Source organism: Canis aureus, chromosome 8, assembly GCF_053574225.1.
Source record: "Canis aureus isolate CA01 chromosome 8, VMU_Caureus_v.1.0, whole genome shotgun sequence".
Lineage (NCBI taxonomy): Eukaryota > Metazoa > Chordata > Mammalia > Carnivora > Canidae > Canis > Canis aureus.
The window spans coordinates 71,276,119-71,300,045 of NC_135618.1; the positions used below are offsets into that span (position 1 = coordinate 71,276,119).

At 49.6% G+C, this 23,927-nt stretch overlaps 2 protein-coding genes across 2 annotated transcripts in view; one reads left to right on the forward strand and one right to left on the reverse strand.

Annotated features, from left to right (window-relative positions):
- The first annotated feature begins 816 nt into the window (after positions 1-816).
- On the forward strand, positions 817-8,084 carry FZD9 (frizzled class receptor 9). The gene has a single exon (XM_077908203.1). It carries the CDS (start codon positions 830-832, stop codon positions 2,612-2,614), a length of 1,785 nt encoding a protein of 594 aa, XP_077764329.1. The 5' UTR covers positions 817-829; the 3' UTR covers positions 2,615-8,084.
- Positions 8,085-8,470: 386 nt separating this feature from the next.
- The window catches only part of BAZ1B (bromodomain adjacent to zinc finger domain 1B), a 68,002-nt gene continuing 52,545 nt past the window's right edge, over positions 8,471-23,927 (reverse strand). The window contains exons 14-19 of the mRNA XM_077908202.1: positions 17,652-17,799; positions 15,593-15,740; positions 13,503-13,618; positions 10,700-10,845; positions 9,226-9,329; positions 8,471-8,897 (exon numbers count right to left, since the gene is read on the reverse strand). Coding sequence (XP_077764328.1) covers positions 8,540-8,897; positions 9,226-9,329; positions 10,700-10,845; positions 13,503-13,618; positions 15,593-15,740; positions 17,652-17,799 — 1,020 coding nt within the window. The 3' untranslated portion in view covers positions 8,471-8,539. The remainder of the gene's footprint in view (positions 8,898-9,225; positions 9,330-10,699; positions 10,846-13,502; positions 13,619-15,592; positions 15,741-17,651; positions 17,800-23,927) is intronic.

Sequence of the window (23,927 nt, forward strand, 5' to 3'; positions counted from 1 at the left end):
TGGCGCCCTGCTGGCTCAGTCCATCAAGCAAGAGACCCTTGACCTCGGGGCTGTGAGTTCGAGGCCCGGGTTCCCCACCTGGATTGCGGAGAAAGTCATGCGTGCAGTGTGGACGGGAAAGCCAAACTCATACAACAAATGAGTTGCTTGTTTCACGGGATTATTTGCCTGTTTTGCAGAAAAGGAGGCTGCGGAGAAAGAGCCCAAAGACACACACAACTGGCGAAGTCGCTGGCTGCAACCTGCACTGTCCCTGGGTACAAAGCCGAGGCTTCCCACCGCGTGGAGGCCTCGGAGATGGTCTGCGCCTGGGGCAAAAGGGGCGACCCGGGAGGGAGGGCAGGGAAACCTCCCGCTGTCCCGTCGGGGAGAGCGGGGCAGCACCGAGCGCACCCGCGCCCCGCGCCGCACGATCGCGCCCACGCGGGGGCCGCGGCGCGGCGCGGCGCGGCGGGGAGACGCGGCGCCTTTAAAGGCCGGCGGGGGGCGCGCCCGGCGCGCGGAGGGGCCGCCCCTGGGCGTGTCCGCCCAGCGCCCCGCCCCGAGGCTTGTAGCGGCGGCCCCGGGAGGCGGCGCCCGCTCTGGCTCCGCGGCCGCTCGGGTGGCAGCGGTGGTGGCGGCTCGGCGGGCTCGGCGCCTCCTCTGCCCCGGGCGGCTTCCCTGCGCGCTGCCGGGGCGCCCGGACGCACGCGGGCGGCTCGGCGATGGCCCGCGCCCCGCGACGTGGCGGGCGGGCACGGGGGCGCCGGACGGCGCGGCCCGAGTGAGCCGCCCCCGCCGCCGCCGCCGCCGCCGCCGCCGCCCCCGCCCCCGGCCGGGGCCGCCCGGGATGGCCGTGCCGCCGCTGCGCCGGGCGCTGCTGCTGTGGCAGCTGCTGGCGGCGGGCGGCGCGGCGCTGGAGATCGGCCGTTTCGACCCGGAGCGCGGGCGCGGGCCGGCGCCCTGCCAGGCGGTGGAGATCCCCATGTGCCGCGGCATCGGCTACAACCTGACCCGCATGCCCAACCTGCTGGGCCACACGTCGCAGGGTGAGGCGGCCGCGGAGCTGGCCGAGTTCGCGCCGCTCGTGCAGTACGGCTGCCACAGCCACCTGCGCTTCTTCCTGTGCTCGCTGTACGCGCCCATGTGCACCGACCAGGTCTCGACGCCCATCCCCGCCTGCCGGCCCATGTGCGAGCAGGCGCGCCTGCGCTGCGCGCCCATCATGGAGCAGTTCAACTTCGGCTGGCCCGAGTCGCTCGACTGCGCCCGGCTGCCCACGCGCAACGACCCGCACGCGCTCTGCATGGAGGCGCCCGAGAACGCCACGGCCGGCCCCGCCGAGCCGCACAAGGGCCTGGGCATGCTGCCCGTGGCGCCCCGGCCCGCGCGGCCGCCCGGCGACCCCGCCTCGGGCCCGGGCGGCGGCGGCGGGGGCGGCACCTGCGAGAACCCAGAGAAGTTCCAGTACGTGGAGAAGAGCCGCTCGTGCGCGCCGCGCTGCGGGCCCGGCGTCGAGGTGTTCTGGTCGCGGCGCGACAAGGACTTCGCGCTCGTCTGGATGGCCGTGTGGTCGGCGCTGTGCTTCTTCTCCACGGCCTTCACAGTGCTCACCTTCCTGCTGGAGCCCCACCGCTTCCAGTACCCCGAGCGCCCCATCATCTTCCTGTCCATGTGCTACAACGTCTACTCGCTGGCCTTCCTCATCCGCGCCGTGGCGGGCGCCCAGAGCGTGGCCTGCGACCAGGAGGCGGGCGCGCTCTACGTGATCCAGGAGGGGCTGGAGAACACGGGCTGCACCCTGGTCTTCCTGTTGCTCTACTACTTCGGCATGGCCAGCTCGCTGTGGTGGGTGGTGCTGACCCTCACCTGGTTCCTGGCGGCCGGCAAGAAGTGGGGCCACGAGGCCATAGAGGCCCACGGCAGCTACTTCCACATGGCGGCCTGGGGCCTGCCGGCCCTCAAGACCATCGTGATCCTGACGCTGCGCAAGGTGGCGGGGGACGAGCTGACCGGGCTGTGCTATGTGGCCAGCATGGATGCGGCCGCGCTCACGGGCTTCGTGCTGGTGCCCCTCTCCTGCTACCTGGTGCTGGGCACCAGCTTCCTCCTGACCGGCTTCGTGGCCCTCTTCCACATCCGCAAGATCATGAAGACAGGTGGCACCAACACGGAGAAGCTGGAGAAGCTCATGGTCAAGATCGGGGTCTTCTCCATCCTCTACACGGTGCCTGCCACCTGCGTCATTGTGTGCTACGTCTATGAACGCCTCAACATGGACTTCTGGCGCCTTCGGGCCACAGAGCAGCCCTGCCTGGCAGCCACGGTGCCCGGGGGCCGGAGGGACTGCTCGCTCCCGGGGGGCTCGGTGCCCACCGTGGCCGTCTTTATGCTTAAGATCTTCATGTCGCTGGTGGTGGGGATCACCAGCGGCGTCTGGGTTTGGAGCTCCAAGACTTTCCAGACCTGGCAGAGCTTGTGCCACCGCAAGATGGCAGCCGGCCGGGCCCGGGCAAAGGCCTGCCGGGCTTCCGGGGGCTATGGCCGTGGCACCCACTGCCACTACAAGGCCCCCACCGTGGTCTTGCACATGACTAAGACGGACCCTTCTCTGGAGAACCCCACGCACCTCTAGGGACACAGGCCTGCGCTGGCGGCTGTTGCCCCTCCTGCCCCCGCCCCCTCCGGAGGAGACAGCTGACTAGCAGCTGCCCAGCTGTCAAGGTCAGGCAAGTGAGTGCGAGGGGCCGAGGACCGGGGCGGGGAGACGCTCCTCCACCCTGATCGCCTGCCAGGACCCAGTGAGGCTCACTCCCCTGTGGCCTAGTGCAGGGCGTGGGCCTGGCCAGGTTCCCGCCCGGGGTCCTGGGGAGCGCGTGGGGAGGAGGAGGGGCAGAAGGGGGCGTGGTCCAGCAGGGAGTTTATTTAATGATGTAATTTATTGTTGAGTTTCTCTGGAAGCTGTGACTGGAATAAACCCCCCCCTCCCCGTGTGGCACCGCTGAGTCTTCTGTGGGCCGGGAAGGGGGAAGGTAGGAGGGTGAGGGCCCTGCGGGAGTCTCCCTGGTGGGCGGAGCTGGGTGGGTGCGGCCTCATGTGCCGGCCGGGCTATGGCCACCCACCGGTCAGGAGGGCATCCCGGTGGAGCCGCTGTTTCTGCGGAGGTCCCCAACTGCGAGGGTGCTCACGCGTGTCTGTGTGTGTGTCTCCTTTGGGCAACCTGCTTGCCTGAGTCCTGGGTTCCTGCTTCACAGAGTAGGGCTGGAATGGCTGCTGGGACACTCCAGTGCCTGCCGGGAATCCCCTGGGAAGACACCTGCGGGCTTGGAGACTCCAGCCTGTTTGGGGGCTGTGAGTGGGACTTTCTTTACTCGCGTGGGAAATGAGGGCGTTGTTCTTCCTCCAAGTTTCCCTTGGAGGCTCGGGACCTGCTCCCGCTGTCTCCTGTAGGTGTGTCCTGCTGTCCCTTCTCTGGGGCCCTGAAGGCTGAGGCTGGAGTGACTGACCTCACTGCCTGCCAGGACTGCTGGCACGTCCACCTCACTCCTTGGGGTCCACATCAGGGCCCCGCATGGCCTCCCCTCATCTCTCTGGGTGGAGATGGGGCGGGACCGATCTGGGGGCATCTTGGCAGCTCAGACACAGGAGATGGGGAGCCCTGGAGTCTAGTGGGAATTGGGCCCCCAGCTCTGAAGGCTGCAGAAGGATTTGAGGTGCGGATAGCTGCTGTGAGAAATGAGGCAGGTGCAAGGGAGTGTACACGGCTGCTCCAGGGCAGCTTGCACACTCCTGTGCCAGGGGACAGAAGAGGTACCTGTGTGTGCGCCAGGGAAGCCCAAGGCTGCTGGGACCTATGCCATCTCTGCTCACTGGAAGGCATGCATGGCCATCCTATGGAGACTCCCATCAGCTTGGGGTGAGGGGTCAGACCCATAGCCCCATCTTGGCCTCTGCTTTGACCACTGTGACTTCAGCCAGGTGAGGGTCTTTGACCCTGTCCCTGGGTGCAAGATACAGAGCCAGCACTCAGTGTCACAGGTAGGAGGCCCCAAAGGTCTAGCCTTGCCTCGCAGCTGACAGGAGGCCCAAGGTCAACTGCTTCCTATCAGTAGGGATGAGTTCCAGGGTCTTTCGGGCTGGAGCCCTTTGCCCTGCACCAAGCATCAGTCTCAGCGGGGCAAGAAAGACATCCGTGGAAGATCACACAGGTGGTGTCAGATTCCCATCAGGACTTACGGAGAGTTTGGGGATGTCCTTTACTATGAAGAGGGGCTCTGACCCCCATGGGACCTCTCAGCCTTGGCACCTGTGCTGTGCATTTCCTGCCTGGCATGTCCCCCCACCTAAACCTTCCCTCTCATGTGACACACGAGGGCCCCTGGCCTTTTTGAACCAGACAAGCCAAGTGACCCTGACACCCCATGAGGTCCCTTGACTGAGAGACTGCTTCTGGAAGGTGACAGGGGCCTGGGCTGGGAGGGTGGAGACAGATCAGGTCCACAAGCCTGAGGGGAGCCAAGCTGAAGCTGCTGAGGGCCTGCACCAGGGCAGGGGTGGTGGGAGCAAAAGGAGAGGATTCTGGAGACCTGGAGACTGGGGAGGAGAAAGGCAAGTGACATGTATGGGCAAAGGGTGGAGGGGTCCTGAGCATCAGGAGTGGTACCGGTTTACCCCTGTCCCTGGGCAGTCAGCAGCCCAGGAGGGGTGGTGCTCAGCTAAGCGCCACCCAGCAGAAACAAGATTTGGGCTTCCAGAACCACCTGGAGGGGAGAGGTGGGAGGGTGAGGGGCTCTGACAGCAGCCTCTGGGCACCGGGGGCCACGGGAAAAGACCCAGACCCTGGAAGAGAAATAAGGCAGCATTAGAGACCTTTTACAGAAGGCTTCCATTTGAGACTTATCTCCCCATTTTACAGATTGGGAAGTATGGGGAGCTTGGAGATCACACAGCCACGCAGCCTTTGGCCTCTAGAGCACATCCATGTGACTTCCAGCACATCATGGATTCATGGGGAGCAGCAGGTGTTAGAACCTAGGGCAGTTTTGTCCGAGAAACTCCTCCCACAGCAGGGGCCCCCACTTCAGCCTCCAAAAGGAAATTCCAGAACCCAAGAGAAGTGGCTCAGAAACCAACATCTGCTGGCCTGTGCACAGGGTGCCCCAGCCCCTCCCCGCTGTGGCCCTAGCAGCCCAATAAGCGGATCTCAGGACAGCACATGTCCATGTGGGCTCAGCCCGGCCTGCCAGCTGAGCTTGTGCGTGGGAGGCGGGAAGTAAGGGAACTTCTTAGCCCTGACCTTGGTATTAGTTCCAAGGAAATGGTTCAAAGTTCCCAGGAGTCAGCGGTGGTGATCTTGACCAAGGTCAGACTGAAGAGGTCCCAAGGGGTCAGGAGGTCTCTCACTGCCTGCTCTGAGCCCCATTCCGGCTGAAGGCTTGGGGAGTCAAGGAAGCCGTACCCTCTCTTCAGCCTGGCTTGTTTCTTAAGTGTCCTGCTCGAAGAACCCTGGCTCCCCAGCAATCCAGACTCCCACTTTGCTGCACCCCTGACCAATTTCCGCAGCCTCCACAGAGACTGGGTCTGAGAAGGCAGCGCAGGCAGGACAAGGGGGAGGGTTCCGATGAATCCCAGGAGCAGTGCCTCACTCCCCTGTCCTTAGGAAGTAGTTCTCTTGTCTCCATTTGCAATTGTCAGCCACTCAGGAGGCTCCCCTAAAGTCACACCCCTGGCAGGGGGACCCGGCTAATGGTTTAACAGGAACAGGGTATGCACCCTAGATGAGGGGACATGACTTCACGGACATGGCCGGGCCCTGGAGTCCAGTGGTGACTGTGTAGAAAATGCTTGGAGGCTGCACAGCTCCCTTCCCCAGAGCTGGACTACTGGCTGCACTGGAGCTGACCTTGGGGCAAGCGGCTTCCTCCCCTGGAGGAAGAAAATCCCCCAGTGCTCGGAGCAGGCCTGGATGGAGGCCCTCGCTCAGCAAGGCCAGTTCCACTTCTCGGTAAATGGGACCACACAGCGAGCTCTGCAAAATCTTTGAATTCTGTAAGCAGGTTGCCACATAGCAGTGACCTACTCAAATCAACCACTCTGACTTTAAAAAGTCCCAGCTTAAAAAATAAACGAAGACATAAATTAAGACTGGCTATGTGGTAGAACTGTTGAAGCAGACAGAGTACATGGGAATTGATTATATTTTCACTGTTTGTCTAAGATGTCTGAAATTTTCCTGTTTTAAAATGTCAGGAGTTGCCCCAAAATTAAGTCCTTAATTTAAGCACTACACAAATTCCTACAGCAAAGCCCTTAAAATATTTTTCCTGAAGTCCTAAAATTCTAATGAAAATGGGGGGGGGGGGGGGTGAAACGCAGCTAGAGAGAAGGCTAGGAAAAGCTTGGAGGTCTTGCTTCACTTACCCTGGGCATCAGAAATCTCTGTGGGAAGCACAGAAATGCAGCAGAGTGACCTGTGCTTAGAAAGCCAGTCAGGGATCCTCTTGTTCCTGAAGGAGAACTGCCACCAAGAGTCAGTGGGACCAGCACCTGAGACTCTGCACAATCCACTCCCACACCCAAGAGGACAAAGAAAGATTCAGCAGAACTGTTTCTTCTTTATAAACACAAGTACATAATGTTTATTTCAAATTCCAATTTATTACAAGTTTACCCTTTAATGGGGCCCTTCCTCCTTTAAAGACAATTAAAAAAAAAAAACAAACAACAAACAATTCAGTTGTCACTGAAGTGGGAACACAGGATTCTCACTGTGAACAATAGACCGGCTCTCAGGTAAAAAGGCAGGGCAAGGTGTTGGTGGCTGGACTAGGGAACTGGAGCGTCAGTGCTAACTCCGAAGCTGTGGGAGAAGGGACAGGAAACCTATCCAGCAACCACTGGAGCAAATCCCCACAGTCTCCGGGAAGGGCAGGCGGGGCGAGACGGGGACCACACCTCCAAGTTCTGTAGTAAGAGGCTTTATTCTCAAGTTCTAGGAGCTGCAATCCCCTTGGTGGACAAGTTTTCCCTTAAATTAAGTTCAGAAGAGCTGAGCTGCTCACATTTTCTAAATTCAAAGCTGATAGAAAAGAAAATTAAACCCTGTTTTGCATTTTTATCAAAATCTGCCATAAAAGGGAAAGACGACTACCAAGTTCTGCCTAACTAGAGCTACTAGCGCCAGACTCCTAGTTGAAGGGGCCAGCCGAGCCCCTCCTCCCTCTGCCCGCCCCCTTGCACTGACATGGACCCCTGTGAGAGGACCCCTGCGCAAGACTGATCAGCTTATCAATCTCACAGAGCTCTGCATCTGAGGCCAGAACAGGCTCAGGAGGAGGGAGGCGGCTGTTGGAGATGGAGGAGGCAGAAAGCTGCCAGGGCAGGCAAAGGGACATACCCTTCCCCACCAGGTCCCACTGCTTGTCCTGCTGACCCTCCAACCCTGCTTCTCTGAAGAGAGAGAATGGGCTGAGGGAGGAGACGGGGCAAAAGAAAGCAAACACGTTATCATATAAACTGTACTGTACATGTGCCAAAGCAAGATGACAGAAATATTTTACAAGATGTTCTTTATACAATATCACTGCTGAAACAAGCAACTTTTAATAACTAGAAAAGTCAATTTAAAAAAAATTAAACATTTAAATTCTTCCTGCTTTTCTTCTGCTCCCCTAAGAGCTTGTGTCTGGTATGTGGGTGGGCTGGGCTCCAACACCCCTCTGGCCAGATCCATCCAAGTAAAGGTTATATGCATGATTATAAGCAGGACTCCAGTCTCTAAGTGAAGTGCCTTAGGTTCTTTGTGTGTGTGTGTGGGGGGGGGTGTTTTTTTAAGTTTTTTTTGTTTTGTTTTGTTTTGTTTTTGAAGGGGTGAGGTGGGGTGGGAGAGGGGAGAGAGCTGTCACAAAGAAGGGGAAGGGTATTCAGGAATGGCTCCAGGACATGTCCCTTTACTCCGCAAAGAGCAACTCAAAAGAGCAATGATGCTGGTGAATACAGAATGCGGTATGGCACTCACTGATACCGTCACCTGAGGGAGGGGAGGGGAGAGACCGAGGACGGCTTCAAGAAACAAGACTGTGTGAGTAGAGATTATAAAAAATTAACCCCGCCTCCCCAGTTGGCCTGATTACCCCTGATCCTTCCATGTAATACAGTAATTCCTCCCCTGGAGACCAGGGGCTTGGCACTGTCATGGTGGCCAAAGTGGGAGGGACCGTAGGAAAGAAGAGAATTAAGGGACGTGGGCCCTCAAGAAAGCCGTACCCTTGGCCTCTCCCTGGAAACTCTCAGCAGGGCTAAGGCCGCCTACCGCCCATGGTACCTCTGGGCAGAGACCAGCCCAAGAGTAGGCTCTCCAAAGAGCTCTGCCTGCTTAGGGCCCTCTGGAGAGTTGGGCAAGGCAGCACAAGCTTGGGATGATGGGCATTTCTGGGATCCCTGTGATCTCCTCCCTTCCACATTCTTCTCCATCTTCCTCTCCCGCTGGCTCCTGCTCCCTCCCACCCTCCCCGGCTCTCTCCATTCCCCCCACCTAAGCTCCCTTACCAGGGCCCTCTCTCTATTTCTTTTGCCTTCGTCCCCTGGACTGTCCAACGGGCTCTGACTCACTGTCCCCTTCATCTTCAGCAAGCCGATCGGGAAACTTCTTGCGTTTCCTGCGGACATATGGGTGGCTAGGAAGGTGTTTATGCAACAGAGCCACCAGACACTGTTCTGTCTTCACCATGCAGTTCAGCACATGGCTGCCGCGGCAGTTGTAAAGCTCAGCATTGGTAAACACTTGCTTCATGTCGGTAAGAAACTCCTGCACAGAACGGTAGCTCCCACAGGAACATTTGTTCTGCATTGTCTGGAAGTCCATGGGCTGGGTGATGATGTCATAATAATCCTCAGCCTCATCTCTCGTCACGGGCTCCCTGTGGAGAAAAACCAAATGGAGATGAGAGCACAGGCTAGAGGACAATAGACAGAAACCTGGTTCCCAGACCACCATTCCTGTAACACCCACCCGTTGTGATCAGTCGGCTGGCAGGTAGAGGAGGTATGTTCACCTTGTACCGAGTGCTGTCTCTACCAGTCTGAGAAGCTAATTCCCCTGACACTCAGACATATCCTAAAGGAAGGATCAGTGTTGTCCCTACAACCTCCATTCAGAGAGCCCCAAGCCAACTGCCTGTCTGCATGCCCTAAGCACCCACAAGGCCGGCCGGTCCTGCTCCCTGTGCTTCAGGATACAAAGCCCACCTGAAGGGCCAGCTGAAGCGGTACTTCACAATCTTGTGGAGGATATCTTCACACTTCTGCAATTCTAGGCTTTGCCTCCGAGAGCTCCGCTTGGTCTGAAGTACCTGGTGCCCAAAAAGAGACATGCTATTACAGGTCCAAGAGAAGAGTGGACAGAACAGAAAATGTTATGTATCTGTTTGGGTTTTTTTTTGTTTTTTTGTTTTTTTGTTTTTTTTTTTTTAAGAGGGACGCCTGTGTGGCTCAATGGCTGAGCATCTGCCTTTGGCTCAGATCGTGATCCTGGGTCCAGGGATCAAGTCCCACATTGGGCTCCCTGCAAGGAGCCTGCTTCTCCCTCTATGTCTCTGTCTCTCTGTCTGTGTGTCTTTCATGAATAAATAAATAAAATCTTAAAAAAAAAAAAAAGAAAAGAAAAGATTCAACCAATTTCTTGGAGCAGAGACAGTCAAAATCATCTGACATTCAAGTCAGAGAGCATGCTCAGCCAAGGGCCAGGTATCTTCCCATCAGCCCACCAGCCTCCAGTGGAGGCTGATCAAAGCTGCAGAGGGCAGGCAGCAGTTGCCCTATTACAGTGGTCCTGCTAGAGGTCAGCCAGAGAGGCTGCTGTCACCAGGACTCCGGTGAGAGCAGATGGACCTGGGATTGTGTGCACATGGTGGAGGGGAGTATAAACAAACAACTGTGGAGACCCTGAGGGGGTAACAGGGACCTCTGGCAGCCAATTCTGTGGGGTTGGGGGCTCTGATGGAAGAAAAGCAAGAAGTACAATTCTTCTCCCAGGCTCTCCTGCTGTAAGCATGTGGAAGCTAAGCAGCTGAGGAGCAAAGGGTAGGCGTCCCCTCCAGGGCGCCATTGCTGCTGTGACTCTCAGCGGTCAGAGCCCCAGGCTTGAAGGGTTAGTTAGGGCTGGGCCAGCAAAGGATCTCACAAAGCTCTCAAGCTCCCTAATGGTTTGCTTTATGCCCCCAAACCATCCCCAACCTCAATTCACTCTGCCAAAGTAAGTACATTTTCAAGAGCCTCTTATTCTTTAAAGCTCAAGTGAAATCTGAAGTAAAACAATTACATTGGTTGAGGAGCAGAGGGGAGGGTAATGCCCCTCCCACAACAACTGTGGGCAAAGAACCCAAGAGTGACGGAGGCTCCAACATTGCTAACATTCCCACAATGGAGACCCAGCCCCTCTGAGCCACTGGAGACACATGGATACTATTTTAAAATCCTTAACAAGTCATGGGCTGCCTATTAACTCGAGGAGATGATGTTTTCAAGCTACAGCAGGGGAATGCCGGACATAGCTGCTCCTGGGGGGCCTGCTGCCTCCGTCTGCCTACAGGCCCACCCATCTGCTGCATCAGCCTCCAAAGGGGGAGCGGGGGGCTTCCCACCTGTTGCCTGATGGATTCCTAAGGCTGGAGCAGGGGCGGGGTGAGAAACAATGGTATAGGGAGGAAGGGAAATCACTCACCAGCTCTTCAACCTCCATGTCATCCACAGGTGGTGCCTTTGGCCGGGACTTCCTGGCGGGATGCGGCTTCTTACCTGGCCGGCGTCCCGGCCTCGCCGCAGGGGGGATGACACCCTGCTTGCCCCGGACAGTCTTTCGAGGTCTCACTGAAATAGAAAATAGAGAGTCAGAGCCGAACAACGGAGGATGAAGAGAACAAGTCTATGAGATGAGACCATGTGGTCGAGCAGAGCATTGGCTCTCTCTAGTTCTAAGATACTCTTGTTCTCTCTTGCCCTACCTGACAGGATACTTTCAAGGTAGAGAAGCAGATGAATGGATACCTTTCACCAACTGCCAAAGACCTTCTAAGAATTGTTTTGAAAGACAGTTCCTTCAAAACGGCCACTCTATCCTCACGCTGTTCATAGCTACTCCCAGGAAGGAGACCTCTGAAGGAGTCTGTGGTAAGCTGACACACTCAAGAGAAGAGACCATTTGGTAACAGGCCAGCCTGGAATTCCCAGAGCCTAAGCTCAGCCTTTGTGTGTCCTTACACATGAGGTAGAATCTGGTTGTAGGGGATCTCTGGGTGGCTCAGAGCTTTAGCACTGCCTTCGGCCCAGGGCGTGATCCTGGAGTCCTGGGATCGAGTCCCACGTCAGTCTCCCTGCATGGGGCCTGCTTCTCCCTCTGCCTGTGTCTCTGCCTCTCTTTCTGTGTCTCTCATGAATAAATAAAAATCTTAAAAAAAAAAAAAGAATCTGGTTGTAGCAGTTCTTGCCTCATAGTTTCCCAAGTAATCTTCTGCTCACCACAGCAATCTTCTCAGAGAAAAGCTGATACCTACTCAAAGTCTTCCTCACTGAATCCAATTCAAGGCTCACCTTGATCCTGTCCAGGATCACCAAAGGGAGAATAAGGAATACAAAGGCCACCAGGATGACCAGTGTCTCTAGGTTTACAATAGGTACTCGAGGTCAGGCAAACCAACAGTTATCAATATGTCCTCAAGGAGTGATGCTCCGTAAGGATTAGCTTAAAACTTCTCCACTAAACACATTTTCCCTTGAAAGTAGGGAGGGCCATTTGGACAGATACAGGGGTATAAGGAGCCAAGGACACAAAGAATCAATAAACAATGTTTCATATTCTACTTCTAGATCCTGATAACCCTTCATTGGCTATTTTACGGTCTCTAAGCTCAAGACCAGGCTTGGAAAAGAGAGTAAGAAACTGACACCAAGGATGAAACTCAAATTGCTAGAAACAGCCACCAACCCAGGGCCCTCAGTTATACTAGCAAACTTCTTCCGTGGCTTAAAAGGTAGAGTAGACAAAGGGCTCTCAAGTACCAATACTTCCCAGATCCTTTTGGCAGATAAGACCCTAGAAACCTGAAGAGAACAATTCTTGGAAAGACAACAGTAACTAGCAAGAGGAAAGCATCCACTTCTCTGAAAACAAACAAAATGAGTCTATGTCACAATCAGAATTTATTTCCTGACCACCTTATGTTCCAATCATACTCTCCACCTAGCAGATGAATTCTCTTCATAATCTGGGGTTATGGATAATGGAGAGATCATGCCTAATGAACAAACAAAAAGGAGTCCTGTAGGAATGACAGAAATTAAAGTATCCCACAAGAGGCCTGCAGGATTGGGAAAGCAGGGGCAGGTGTGCACACCCAGACCCCTCATATTTTAGCAGCACCATTGCTGTAAGACAGGTCACATCAAACATCTTCTTGACTCCTTGTAACGAAGTCTGAATGTTCAGAATGCTATAATCTTGGAAACTGTACTTTCTCTTCAAAAGCTCATCAAAATCATGATCTGTTCTCTTTTCTACTAACCTAAAAGGAAAGGTATATTTTGCAAAGGAGGAGGCTGTAAAAGGCTAGACTACAGGGCTTTAGTTTTTTTTGGGGGGGGAGGGGCGGGGGAAGAGGGCCTTTAGGTTTAACCATGAAAATGACTCATGAAGAATGGCCATGAGAAAGTGAGTCAATTAGGTTAAGTGTACCAGGAGAGCTCCCCCCCCACTCCGCCCCTCATTCCCACAGGCATCTAGCGAGAAAAAGATCTGAACCTTCGTGACAACCACCCTAAGCCATGACAAAACTAGTTTTCTCTTTTCAAACTTGCAAAGCTAGACCCCTGCAGACTGATGAAGAGAAAGATCACTGTGACCAAAGGAAAAATAACTTCTTTAACAGCAGCACTGCAGCAAAGGTAGTACCTCTGTACCACTGTAACAGAGGAGAGAGGGCCTAGGCCTTCCTTACCCATTGTCCCTACACACTGAGAAGCTCAAACCAGCAGACTCGTCCTAAACACACTTGGGGCCTTGACTTCCACTAAATCTCAGACCAAATGGACCTACATAGGGCTGATATTCTTGAAACCAAGTCACCCTACTTCCCACTAGGAGGATGGTTACATGGCATCTTAAAAATCCATTCAAAACCACGGCACTGAGGGGCACCTGGGTGGCTCAGTTGGTAAACCATCTACCTTCGGTTCAGGTCGTGATCCCACGGTGCTGGAATCAAGTCCCACATGGAAGGGAGGGGGGTCCCCTGCTCAGCAGGGAACCTGCTACTCCCCCTGCTTATGTTCTCTCTCTTTGTCAAATAAGTAAAATCTCAAATAAATAAATAAATGAAACCACAGCAGTGGAGTCACTCCATAGCCACAACATGAAAGAGAAAGAAGATGGGTCTGATGGCGACACTGGGTGGGGGTCTACTGCCAACCAGTCTTCCCAAGTCAGTTTGGAAAATTGTGAGGTCAACTATGAGGGGAAACTGAATACTTACATCGAAGACCAGCCACCTCATAATCCTCTTCCTCCACTTCCTCCTCCTCTTCCTCCTCCTCTTCCTCACTCTCATCATCTTCACTGTCCTCAGAGGCAGACTCTTCAGTGTAATTCCTGTGGGGAGGGAAAAGCATGTAGGGAACGTGGTCCTAGGCCAAAGTGGTCTAAGAAAGGATGAAGTTCTATAAGGATCCTCTTCACAGACTGGGCAGATTCAACAACAAGGGGAGGAAACCTGAATGGAGGCCAGGACATGGGCAGCAGCATGAAAGCCTAAGCTGCAGCAGCATGCTCCCTCCACCAGGCCCCAAATGCTCTGGATAAGACACCAACAGCAACAGAAATCAAGACCAAAATTCAACCTCTCCTCACGTAAGATACAAAACCCATTCCTTTTGTCTCATAAAAATCGCCCAGATAATGTAACATTTCAGATATTAAAAGCTGTTCCCAACTCTGAGGTGCACTGAAAGGATAAACACCCCAGACAGGTGTTACTCTACCTTGATGGCCCCTTTCCAGGAGCGGAACAGCTTGCAGATGACCATAACATCAAAGCAATGGTAATCCCAGCTCAGAACAGCTGGTCCAAAGCCCTGTCATTTCAGGGTAGTGTGCCTTACTTGGCTCCAAGTGCAGCTGGAGCGGAGTAAGAAATAACCGAGTAATGCTGTTAGATGGGGTCAGGATCAAACAGCTCTGCCCTCTCACAGACCAAGCCAGAGCGCCGATAAGCTGCCCTTTCACAACCTCAAACTGCAATGTGGAAAACAACGGTATTACCTTGGCAAATATAAAGCATCTTCTCTTTACAAGGCCTCTATGTTTGGCCTTATTGGGATCAGAGTGAAGAACAAAGCACCACCTCTGCTCTCGGGACACTCCAATCTCATGGGAAGACACTCATATGTGAGACTAACCATGGAGGCAAGATGCACCAAAACACTTAAGAGATTGGACACTTGGTTGGAACACAGAGGAGAAACAATTAACCTTAAGAATATAAAAGTATTTCAACAAAAAAGCAGTGAAATTTTAAGTAAGCCATAGGCGATTCCCTCAGTTCCAGGGAGAGGGAATATTCCCAGCGAGGAGGAAAGCCCAATAGGCAAGGATACCAATGAACAGTCTGTACCAAGCACACAACACAGGAATAAGGGCTCATAAAAACAGTACTATATAAGTCTCAAAAATCAGGCCATGGAATATGGCCTTTATTCTAGAGGCAATGGAAAGACAAAAGTTTCAGGATAGTGACATGAGATTATCTTTGCCTTACATAAACCATTCTGGCATCCCCAGCAAAGTGGGACAAATAAGAGGGGAAAGACATGAAGTAAGGAACTGAGAAGCCACCAAAGGAGCCTGGATGGGAGATGTAGGAGGGCCAACTGACAGAATGGACCATGGAGAGTGAGCAGAAGGGGACTGACTCAGAAGATGTCTGGACACAGAACTGATCATATCTGGCAAATGAATGGGTATAGAAGCAGAAGGAGAGGAAAATGTCCAAGTTGACCCCAGAGTTCTAATCGTAAGGAAGGAAGGTCATGAGTTTCGGGATTTTTAGCAGGAAGTAGTTGCAGAAGTAATTAAGAAGGGGGCAAAGTAGGGGCGCCTGGGTAGCTCAGTTGGTTAAGCGTCCGACTCTTGGTTTCCATTCAGATTGTGATCTTGAAGTTGTGGGATTGAGCCCCGTGTCGGACTGTGCTCAGTATGGAATCTGTTTCAGATTCTCTCTCCCTCTCCCTCTCATTCACTCTCTCGCACACTTTCTCTAATAAATAAATAAAATCTTAAAGGGGGGGCAAAGTGGAAGCAAAAGGTAAAGGGATAAAGGGAGATAAACTTATTTGAGAAGAAGGTATGATCAAGAAGATACAGAACATGTCTGGCAGTGAAAACCGGAAATGTCAACATCAAACTATAATGAAATCAGAGCCCTCTGAGCTCCTACTGTAATATCTCCAACAATTAGGTTCTGTTCACAAACAATGAACTTAAAACTCCGTAGAATCATTCAATTTGAATAACTAAAGCTTAATTATAACAACCTTTTCATTTGTTTTTAAGAGAAGAAATTCTCACCTGCCACGGGAGTTGCGCCTGGCAGTAGCAGGCTGGCAAGCTGGGCACTGCCACTCACCATCTGGTACCTCGTAGAGGGCTGGCCTCAGACAAAACAGGTGGAAGGCTTTATTACATTCATCACACAGGATCAGTTTGTCATCTTCACCTGCAAGGAGATAAACTTGTAAAAGCACTGTTGGGAGCACAGCAATGGTCAGCAAGCTGTAACAAAGAGCCACTCACCCTCAATTAACACCAGGGGGAAGGAAACAGTCTAGCATAGTGTAATCGTATTTTAAGAAACAGTGATTTTTCTGTTGTTTTTTTTTTTTTAAGAAATAGTGATTTCTGAAAAGAAACCTAGCAAAGGGACGCCTGGGTGGCTCAGTGGTTGAGCGTCTGACTTTGGCTCAGGGCATTATCCCGCGGTCCTGGGATGGAGTCCCGCATTGGGCTCCCTGCAGGGTGCCTGCTTCTTCCCTCTGCCTGTGGTCTGCCTCTCTCTCTGTGTCTCTCATGAATAAATAAATAAAATCTTGAAAGAAAGAGGAAGAAAGGAAGAAAGGAAGAAAGGAAGAAAGGAAGAAAGGAAGAAAGGAAGAAAGGAAGAAAGGAAGAAAGGAAGAAAGAAAGAAAGAAAGAAAGAAAGAAAGAAAGAAAGAAAGAAAGAGGAAGGAGAGGAGAAGGGAGGGGAGGGGAGGGAAGAGGAGAGGAGAGGAGAGGAGAGGAGAGGAGAGGAGAGGAGAGGAGAGGAGAGGAGAGGAGAGGAGAGGAGAGGAAAAGAATGAAAAGAAAGAAAAGAAAAAAGAAAAGAAAGGAAAGGAAAGGAAAGGAAAGGAAAGGAAAGGAAAGGAAAGGAAAGGAAAGAAAAGAAAAGAAAAGAAAAGAAAAGAAAAGAAAAGAAAAGAAAAGAAAAGAAAAAACATAGCACAAACTAGACTATTGGTAATTTAAGATTCAAGTCTTCTGACATATCCCTAAAACCTGCTTGGCCTAGGAGAGGACAGTTAAAACATTTACAAAGTAGCAGCAAAAAAACCAACTCATGGCAAAAAAACCAACTCAGGGCACCCCTGGTGGCGCCGCCTGCAGCCCGGGGTCTGATCCTGGAGACCCGGGATCGAGTCCCGCGTCGGGCTCCCTGCATGGAGCCCGCTTCTCCCTCTGCCTGTGTCTCTGCCTCTCAGTCTCTCTCTCTGAATAAATAAATTTAAAAAAATGCTTATTTAAAAACAAACAAACAAACAAACAAACAAAAAAACTCATAGCAGGAAAGGTCACTATTCCTCTCCCACTAAAAAACGAATCCCCCATGAAGTATTACATTTCCTGCCCATCCTTTTCCTCAATCCCCAATGCTTCCCAATTCATATCTGATATAGTTCTCTTAAGCGATTTGGTATCAAAAATGTACCGAACTGACCCGACATGGTCACTTCCCTCTCCAACCTTCATTCTGAAACAGTGTTTAGAGCAACTGATAGATTTTTCATAGGTCTTTCCATCCTTGGGGATTAAATCCTAACCTACTTCACAAAATCACTTAAGCCAATGAGAAGTCAATCGCTTGAGTGCCATTAGTCATGATGTTCCTTTTACACAGCCTCTGAAAGCTGTGACCATTAAAGATTCTCAAATGCCTTGCTCTGTAGGACTCAGCGGCAGTGGGCACAAACTGGAGTATTCTTCCCAGTGTTAATACTGCCCTCTGCTGGTAGACCTCTTACTTCACGGATGACTTAAAAACTCCAGCGATTAAAAAAAAACAAAAAACAAAAAACAGAACTCCAGCGATGATAAAAACAGATGTAGAATTTTAGGTTAATTTTGTTCCCTGTAGAAAATTTAAACATTGGAGAGATAAACTGCTCTTATACTCAAACATGAAGAACAAAGGGCTTACTTTGACTTACTGTCATGTTATTTCAAAGAGTAGCATTTTACAGACTTCCAGAAGAAGGTAGCCCCACTACACTTCAAAGTTGTGTGCACAGACTTCTTCAGGGGAGAAAATATCTTTGGAATGGAAGTCCTAGTCCCTATTACACTCAGATAAGCAACACTGATCTATATATACCTTTCTTTCGACAGACTTTGCATCGAGCATTTTCTGCTGACATATCCCACTTGATACAGGCATCAAGCATCCCAAGTAGAACATGCATTCTGGAAAAAGTCTGAGCTTCACGGATTGCTGTCTTCCATTTTTCCAGAGCAGATGCAACCTAAACAGAGACAAAACCAGGTCAGCATTACTACAATGACCTCAACCATATGAGGTCATTCATATGAGGTATGAAAAATGTAGATTTTTCACACAACACTGACAGAGTATGCACTTAGAGCACCAGAAACAGGGGAAGAGGTGAGAGGATTCTGAGTATATTTACATCCTAGAGCTTCTCCAGCCTCCTAGAGCTTCTTACCCATTTATTTTACAGAAGAAATCAAGGCTCTAAAGAGTGAAAAACCTTGCCAAACACTATACAAAGAATTAAGTCAGGGGTGGTGGGTGATCAGAGACCCATCTCTTCTAGTAAAATCCACTTAAAGAGTCAATATCATTTAAAAGCAGAAACACTTGTGTAAATGCTAGTGTGCAACCATGTCCTCAGCTAACACAACTTTGGTTAACAAGATGTTCAGTTTCTGCATTATGTGCCATAATCCCAGATTACAGGGCCTGGAAATTACAGTAAATACTATCTATAAAGCGTTCTACAACACTTAAAAATATTAAATACTGATATGAAGCATTTCTCTTGACTTTATCACCAACTTCTAACTAAGTGAAAATCTCAGAGCCCAGGGCTTAGGCTGACTTTCTGGGCAGTTACTTTCAGCATAATAGGCAGTGTCTCCTCCCATCATCAGAAAATGCAAATCAATTCAGAATTACCCAGGGAAAACACAGGATTGGGGGAAAAATATAATCAGGAATTTCAATAATAAACACAACTAAGGAAAAATAGAAATGGCATTTTAGGATAATTAGTTTATCTGTATTTATTACTGTTTCATTAGTCAAAAGGTGATTTTTTAGGTCTTTAAAGCATTTCTTGCCTAAATGATTAGGTAAGCATCCATAATAAACAAATGCCTCTATAGGGGTTTATTCATTCTCAGATAGTCAAAAACGCAACAGAGATAGACAAGGTAAAGCTTAGGCCCTCCCTACGGCAGAAGCTGAGAGATGAGGTCATCCGGTCATCATCTATCTTATAAGGATCAAATGGCTTAACCCAGTCCTACCTGAATTATAGTTCAGGTAGCAGCTCTTACAACTTGGCCTGCTCAAGCTAGCAGACAGTACCACTGATGCACTTCACTGCCCTGCCCCAGGCAATGAGGTCTATTTAAAGTGATATAGTCCTCCTATAGGAAGGCGTAGTTATGCTGGAAGGCCACAGGCTTTATTTAAAATAGAGCTGTCAAGGGACAGAGTTGAGCTACTTCTGAAGCTATGGTGTGAGGGTTGAGAGAGAACAAAAGCTGCCCTTTCTCTTTCTTATGGGAACAGAGAGACATAAAAAGTCCTGTGTGTGTAAATTCATAAATAACAAGAACACATAATACAGACACAACAAAATTCTCTTTAAGAGGCTGCTAAAACCCTAGTGGAATCTGGCTCTTTCCTGACTGCACAACCTCCACTGCAGATATTTCAGTATCTGCCCTCAAAATACAGCATGATTTCTTTTCCTCCCCACTCAGAGCTCCTCAGTACACTATGAGGGTCCACAACCACAACTCATCTCACTGGCTTTCTCTCTCAGAGCAGTGGAGAGTTGACATGATGATAGGTCCTTTTACTGCACTAACAACCCACATTCCTTCAATGGAATATAAATTTTAAGATTTTAATTTCAGTCCCTAAAAAGAGTGCCTACTGGCAACAGGCAGAAAATGGCTAACATGAGCTTTACTGTCCTCAAGTGGACACTCAGATGCACACAAGTAGTCAGGAAAAAGTCCTATCAGCCAAGTACTGCTTTTTACACATTTCCTATAAACAACTGAACCAAACTACCCTAACAGCCATATGACCAGGACTATATATTACGGCCATGCTCAGAAATCTGTGGTTCAAGGTCTGAGCACTCAATAGGACATCCAGCCTCATTAAAAAACAAAACAGAGCAGCCCTGGTAGCGCAGCAGTTTAGCACCGCCCGCAGCCCAGGGTGTGATCCTGGAGACCTGGGATCGAGCCTCACGTCAGGCTCCCTGCAAGGAGCCTGCTTCTCCCTCTGCCTGTGTCTCTGCCTCTCTTTGTGTCTCTCATGAATAAATAAAAACAAAACAAAACAAAAACTGGTGGCTCAATGGCTTAAGCATCTGACTCTCGGTTTCAGCTCAGGTCACGATCTCAGGGTTATGAGATAGAGCCCATGTCAAGCTCTATGCTAAGCACAGAGTCTGCTTGAGATTCTCCTTCTGCCCCTCCCTCTCTCCCCTCTCTTTGTCTCTCTCAAATAAATAAATCAATCTTAAAAAAGAAACCTGAGAGATCTTGGAAATAAGCTTATTTAACCTCATTTTAATACAGATTTATTGAGATATAATTCATACGGTAACAAGTTCACGTAGTAAAGAAAACAATGGGTTCTCAAATATTTGCAGAGCTGTGCAACTATCAATGTAATCTTACAGAACATTTTCATCACGCCAGAAATAAACCTTGTACCCTCTAGTAGTCATTCCCCATTCCCCACCCTAAACCATCACTTCCCCAGCCCTAGACAACCACTACTCTACTTCTGGTCTAGAGATTTTCTTCTTCTGGACATTTCATATAAATGTGTGGCTTTTTGGATTGCCTTCTTTGACTAAGCATAATTTTTCTAGGTTCATACACATTGTAACTAGTAATAGTACTTTATTCCATTTTAATTGCTGAAAGTTTTTCCATCGTATGGATAAATCACATTTTATCAATCCACTATCAGTAGATGGACATCTGGGTTGTTTCTATTTTTTGGCTATTATAAATAATACTGCTATGAACATTTGGGCATATTTGTATAACCTTCATTTATTATTTTGCCCAAGGTCTCATAGCAATTTGGTGCCAGGTCTCCTTCACATTTCTAGATCCCCAATACTAATGCTTTTGATATCATAGGTACTAGTATCCTGTTAAACCCACTGAGCTATCCACCTAGACCAGCCTAGATTCCAACCAACCTCTAATTAATTAATTAATTAATTAATTAATTATGATAGTCACACACAGAGAGAGAGAGGCAGAGACATAGGCAGAGGGAGAAGCAGGCTCCATGCACCGGGACCCCGATGTGGGATTCGATCCAGGGTCTCCAGGATCGCGCCCTGGGCCAAAGGCAGGCGCTAAACCGCTGCGCCACCCAGGGATCCTCCAACCTCTAATTTTGAGGGCAAAACATAAAGCATTCAAGATTTGAAAGACCATCCTAGTTTCCTACCATTGGAAAAAAATTCCAAACAGTCCAGTACATTAAAACAAAAACCCCACACTATATTCAAAGACACTGGGTTTTTTGTTTTTTAAAGACATTGTTTTTAAAAACAGATGAACAGTGGCAACTAAGTTTTGACATTCAACACTGGTGATATCTGGTAAATCCTGACTGTCTTACAACACTGGTAGGAGGCTAAACACATTATTCTGATGAAAAACTCAAAATCTCTAGCATGTTCTGGGACGCTTGGGTGGCCCAATGGCTGAGCCTCTGCCTTCAGCTCGGGGTGTGATCCCAGTCCTGGGATCGAGTCCCACATCGGGCTCCTTATGTGGAGCCTGTTTCTCCCTCTGCCTATGTCTCTGCCTCTCCCTCTCTGTCTCTCATGAACAAATAAATAAAATCTCAAAAAAAAAAAAAAAATCTCTAGCATGTTTAAATAAAGATGGTCCCTATGGAGAAGTGGGTGTAACAGAATCAAAGAGAAGCCAGCTGATATGCAAAGTCACCGTTAATCCCTTTACTAACAGTAAAAAGGCAACATCCTATCTTAGCAAGGATAGGACAAGGCTTCTGACCATATTCTTCCACAAGAGAACATTTAAAATGGAAAAACAGATAATCAGCTTGTCAGGACAAACGCATACAAAGTAAACAGAGAGCCTAACAGAACCCAGGATTTTGCCAAATTATACAAGGTCTTTCCCACTTGATGAAAAAAAACAAAAACAAAAACAAAAACAAACACCAACAACAACAACAACAATGGAATAAACCTTAAGTTCGAGAAACAATCTACTTTTGTAAGTTAGGAAACCGAAGCCCAAACTAAAGACTGATATTAACTCACGTAACCACCTAGTGCCAGCTGAAAATGCTGGCCTATGTTAAGTGGAAACCTTCAAAGCAAAGGACAGTGGAAAATTTCAGAACTGTGGCAGAGTTGACCTTTGGTCGGGAAATGCAGGCAGGGCATAATGCCATTTTAATGGAGAACATCGCTGAACTACTTAGTAGGCAACCTAATTGATTTTCCAAGAAACTCTTCCATGCTTTCCATTTGTGTACTATGTGTCTGGGCCCCAAGGTTAAACCTGCAAAGTGCTCAGATTTTCCTCCCCAATCAAACTAAGAATGAAGTCTCGTATGACAAGCTAAAAAGAGGTTATTTTGCTATGGGGAGGAGTACTAAAAAAGAACTTAAGGAGAATTCTACAGCCACTACTTCCCAATGAGAAGAAAATGTTACTGGTCAAGAAATGTCAAGGAAAAGAGCACATCAAGAAAAGAGACTCTTCTGGACAAAGTTAAAAACAAAACCTATGCAGTGCTTGGCAAGGCTAAAAATGATGCCTAATGAAGAGACTTGGCAGAGGAGACTATAAACTAATGTTAGACTTTATCTGGAAGGTGACCTGCATGCCATGTAGCCATTAAAAGGCAAACGAAGGAAGGGAGAACCCAATTCCAGGATGATACTGACATGTGTCCAGCCTCTGGATCTACGGTATGAACTGAGAGACTCTGACCTAACTGAATCTTAGTTCTCTGCTCTGCTTACCTCCCACCCAGAAGGACTCTCATTTCATCATGCATCACCTTGGCCATGGGAAGAAACAGGGAACATGACAACAGTGTACAAACACTTGAGGAGCTTTAGACAATAAAATCAGTCTGAGTAAACTCAGAGGGCAAAATAAGAAGCAGCTGTCAATGACAGAAAGTCAATCTCTGCTCAGTCTAACGAAGCCTATGCCCCCTTCCATGATCAGATTAACTCCTACTATCCTTCAAAACCGGCAGACACATCTGTTCCTTGGGAGTTTTCCCTACTTGCCCAGGTGTACCTGACAGGTAGACTGAGTCCTGCCCTCTCTCATCAGGACCTGTCAGTCCACCAAAACTATCCGTCCTAACTCCAACAGGACTCCTGGAGGGCAAGGACATCCAAACTCCACTCATCACTACAACTGCCAGACTCACCATAGGACTGCCCAAGACAAGTCTTTACCAGCTGGTTGTGAAAAGAAGGAAGTAAGAGAGGGGAAGAGAGAAATCAAACACAGGGGAAAGTATTCTAATGGGATAATGCCTGGGACCCCTCCTTAATGTAGTGGTTTCAAATTCTTTTCTTCGTAAACTTTTTTTTAAAAAGATTTTATTTATTTATTCATGAGAGACACAGAGATAGAGAGAGAGAAAGAGAGGCAGAGACACGGGCCAAGGGAGAAGCAGGCTCCATGCAGGGAGCACGACGTGGGACTCGATCCTGGGTCTCCGGGCTGAAGGCAGAGCTAAACCGCTGAGCCACCCGGACTGCCCTTTTCTTTGTAATCTTAGCAGAAATCTAATAGACAAAACAGAAAAACTGAAGCCGCTAATTATTCTACTAAAGACAAACCAGAGACAACATAACATTCATCAGCAAGGAATCAAGGCACTAAGAAAACATACTATCACATAGATCTATATGGACTGAAAGGGGGGAGACAGACTGTATGACACAGACAATTCCATTCTGTAAAATTCCAATAAAACCATCTTCATATGCATACAGAAAATACACCAAACTACCGAAGAGTGACTTTGCTGGGGAGGAAAACTAGAATGGGAGTTCTTTTCTACTTTACTTACCTCTCCCACTGGGTTTACTTACAAGGAGCATGTTATTTTTAAAACTTAAAAACCAGAAAACTGGATAGCCACATGCAAAAAACTGAACTTAGACCCTTAGTTTACAAATATTAACTCAAAATGGATCAAAGGTTTAAATGTAAAAGCTAAAATTCTTAAAAAAAAAAAAAAACCATAGAAGAAAACAGAAGGATAGGACATGGATTTGTGACGCTGAATTTGGCAATGACCTGGTTGTGACACCAAAAGCAGAACCAACCAAAGAAAAAACAGGTAGGG

Coding starts and splice junctions, on each gene's coding strand:
- FZD9 (XM_077908203.1), top strand. CDS start 830: ATGGCCGTGCCGCCGCTGCGCCGGGCGCTGCTGCTGTGGCAGCTGCTG.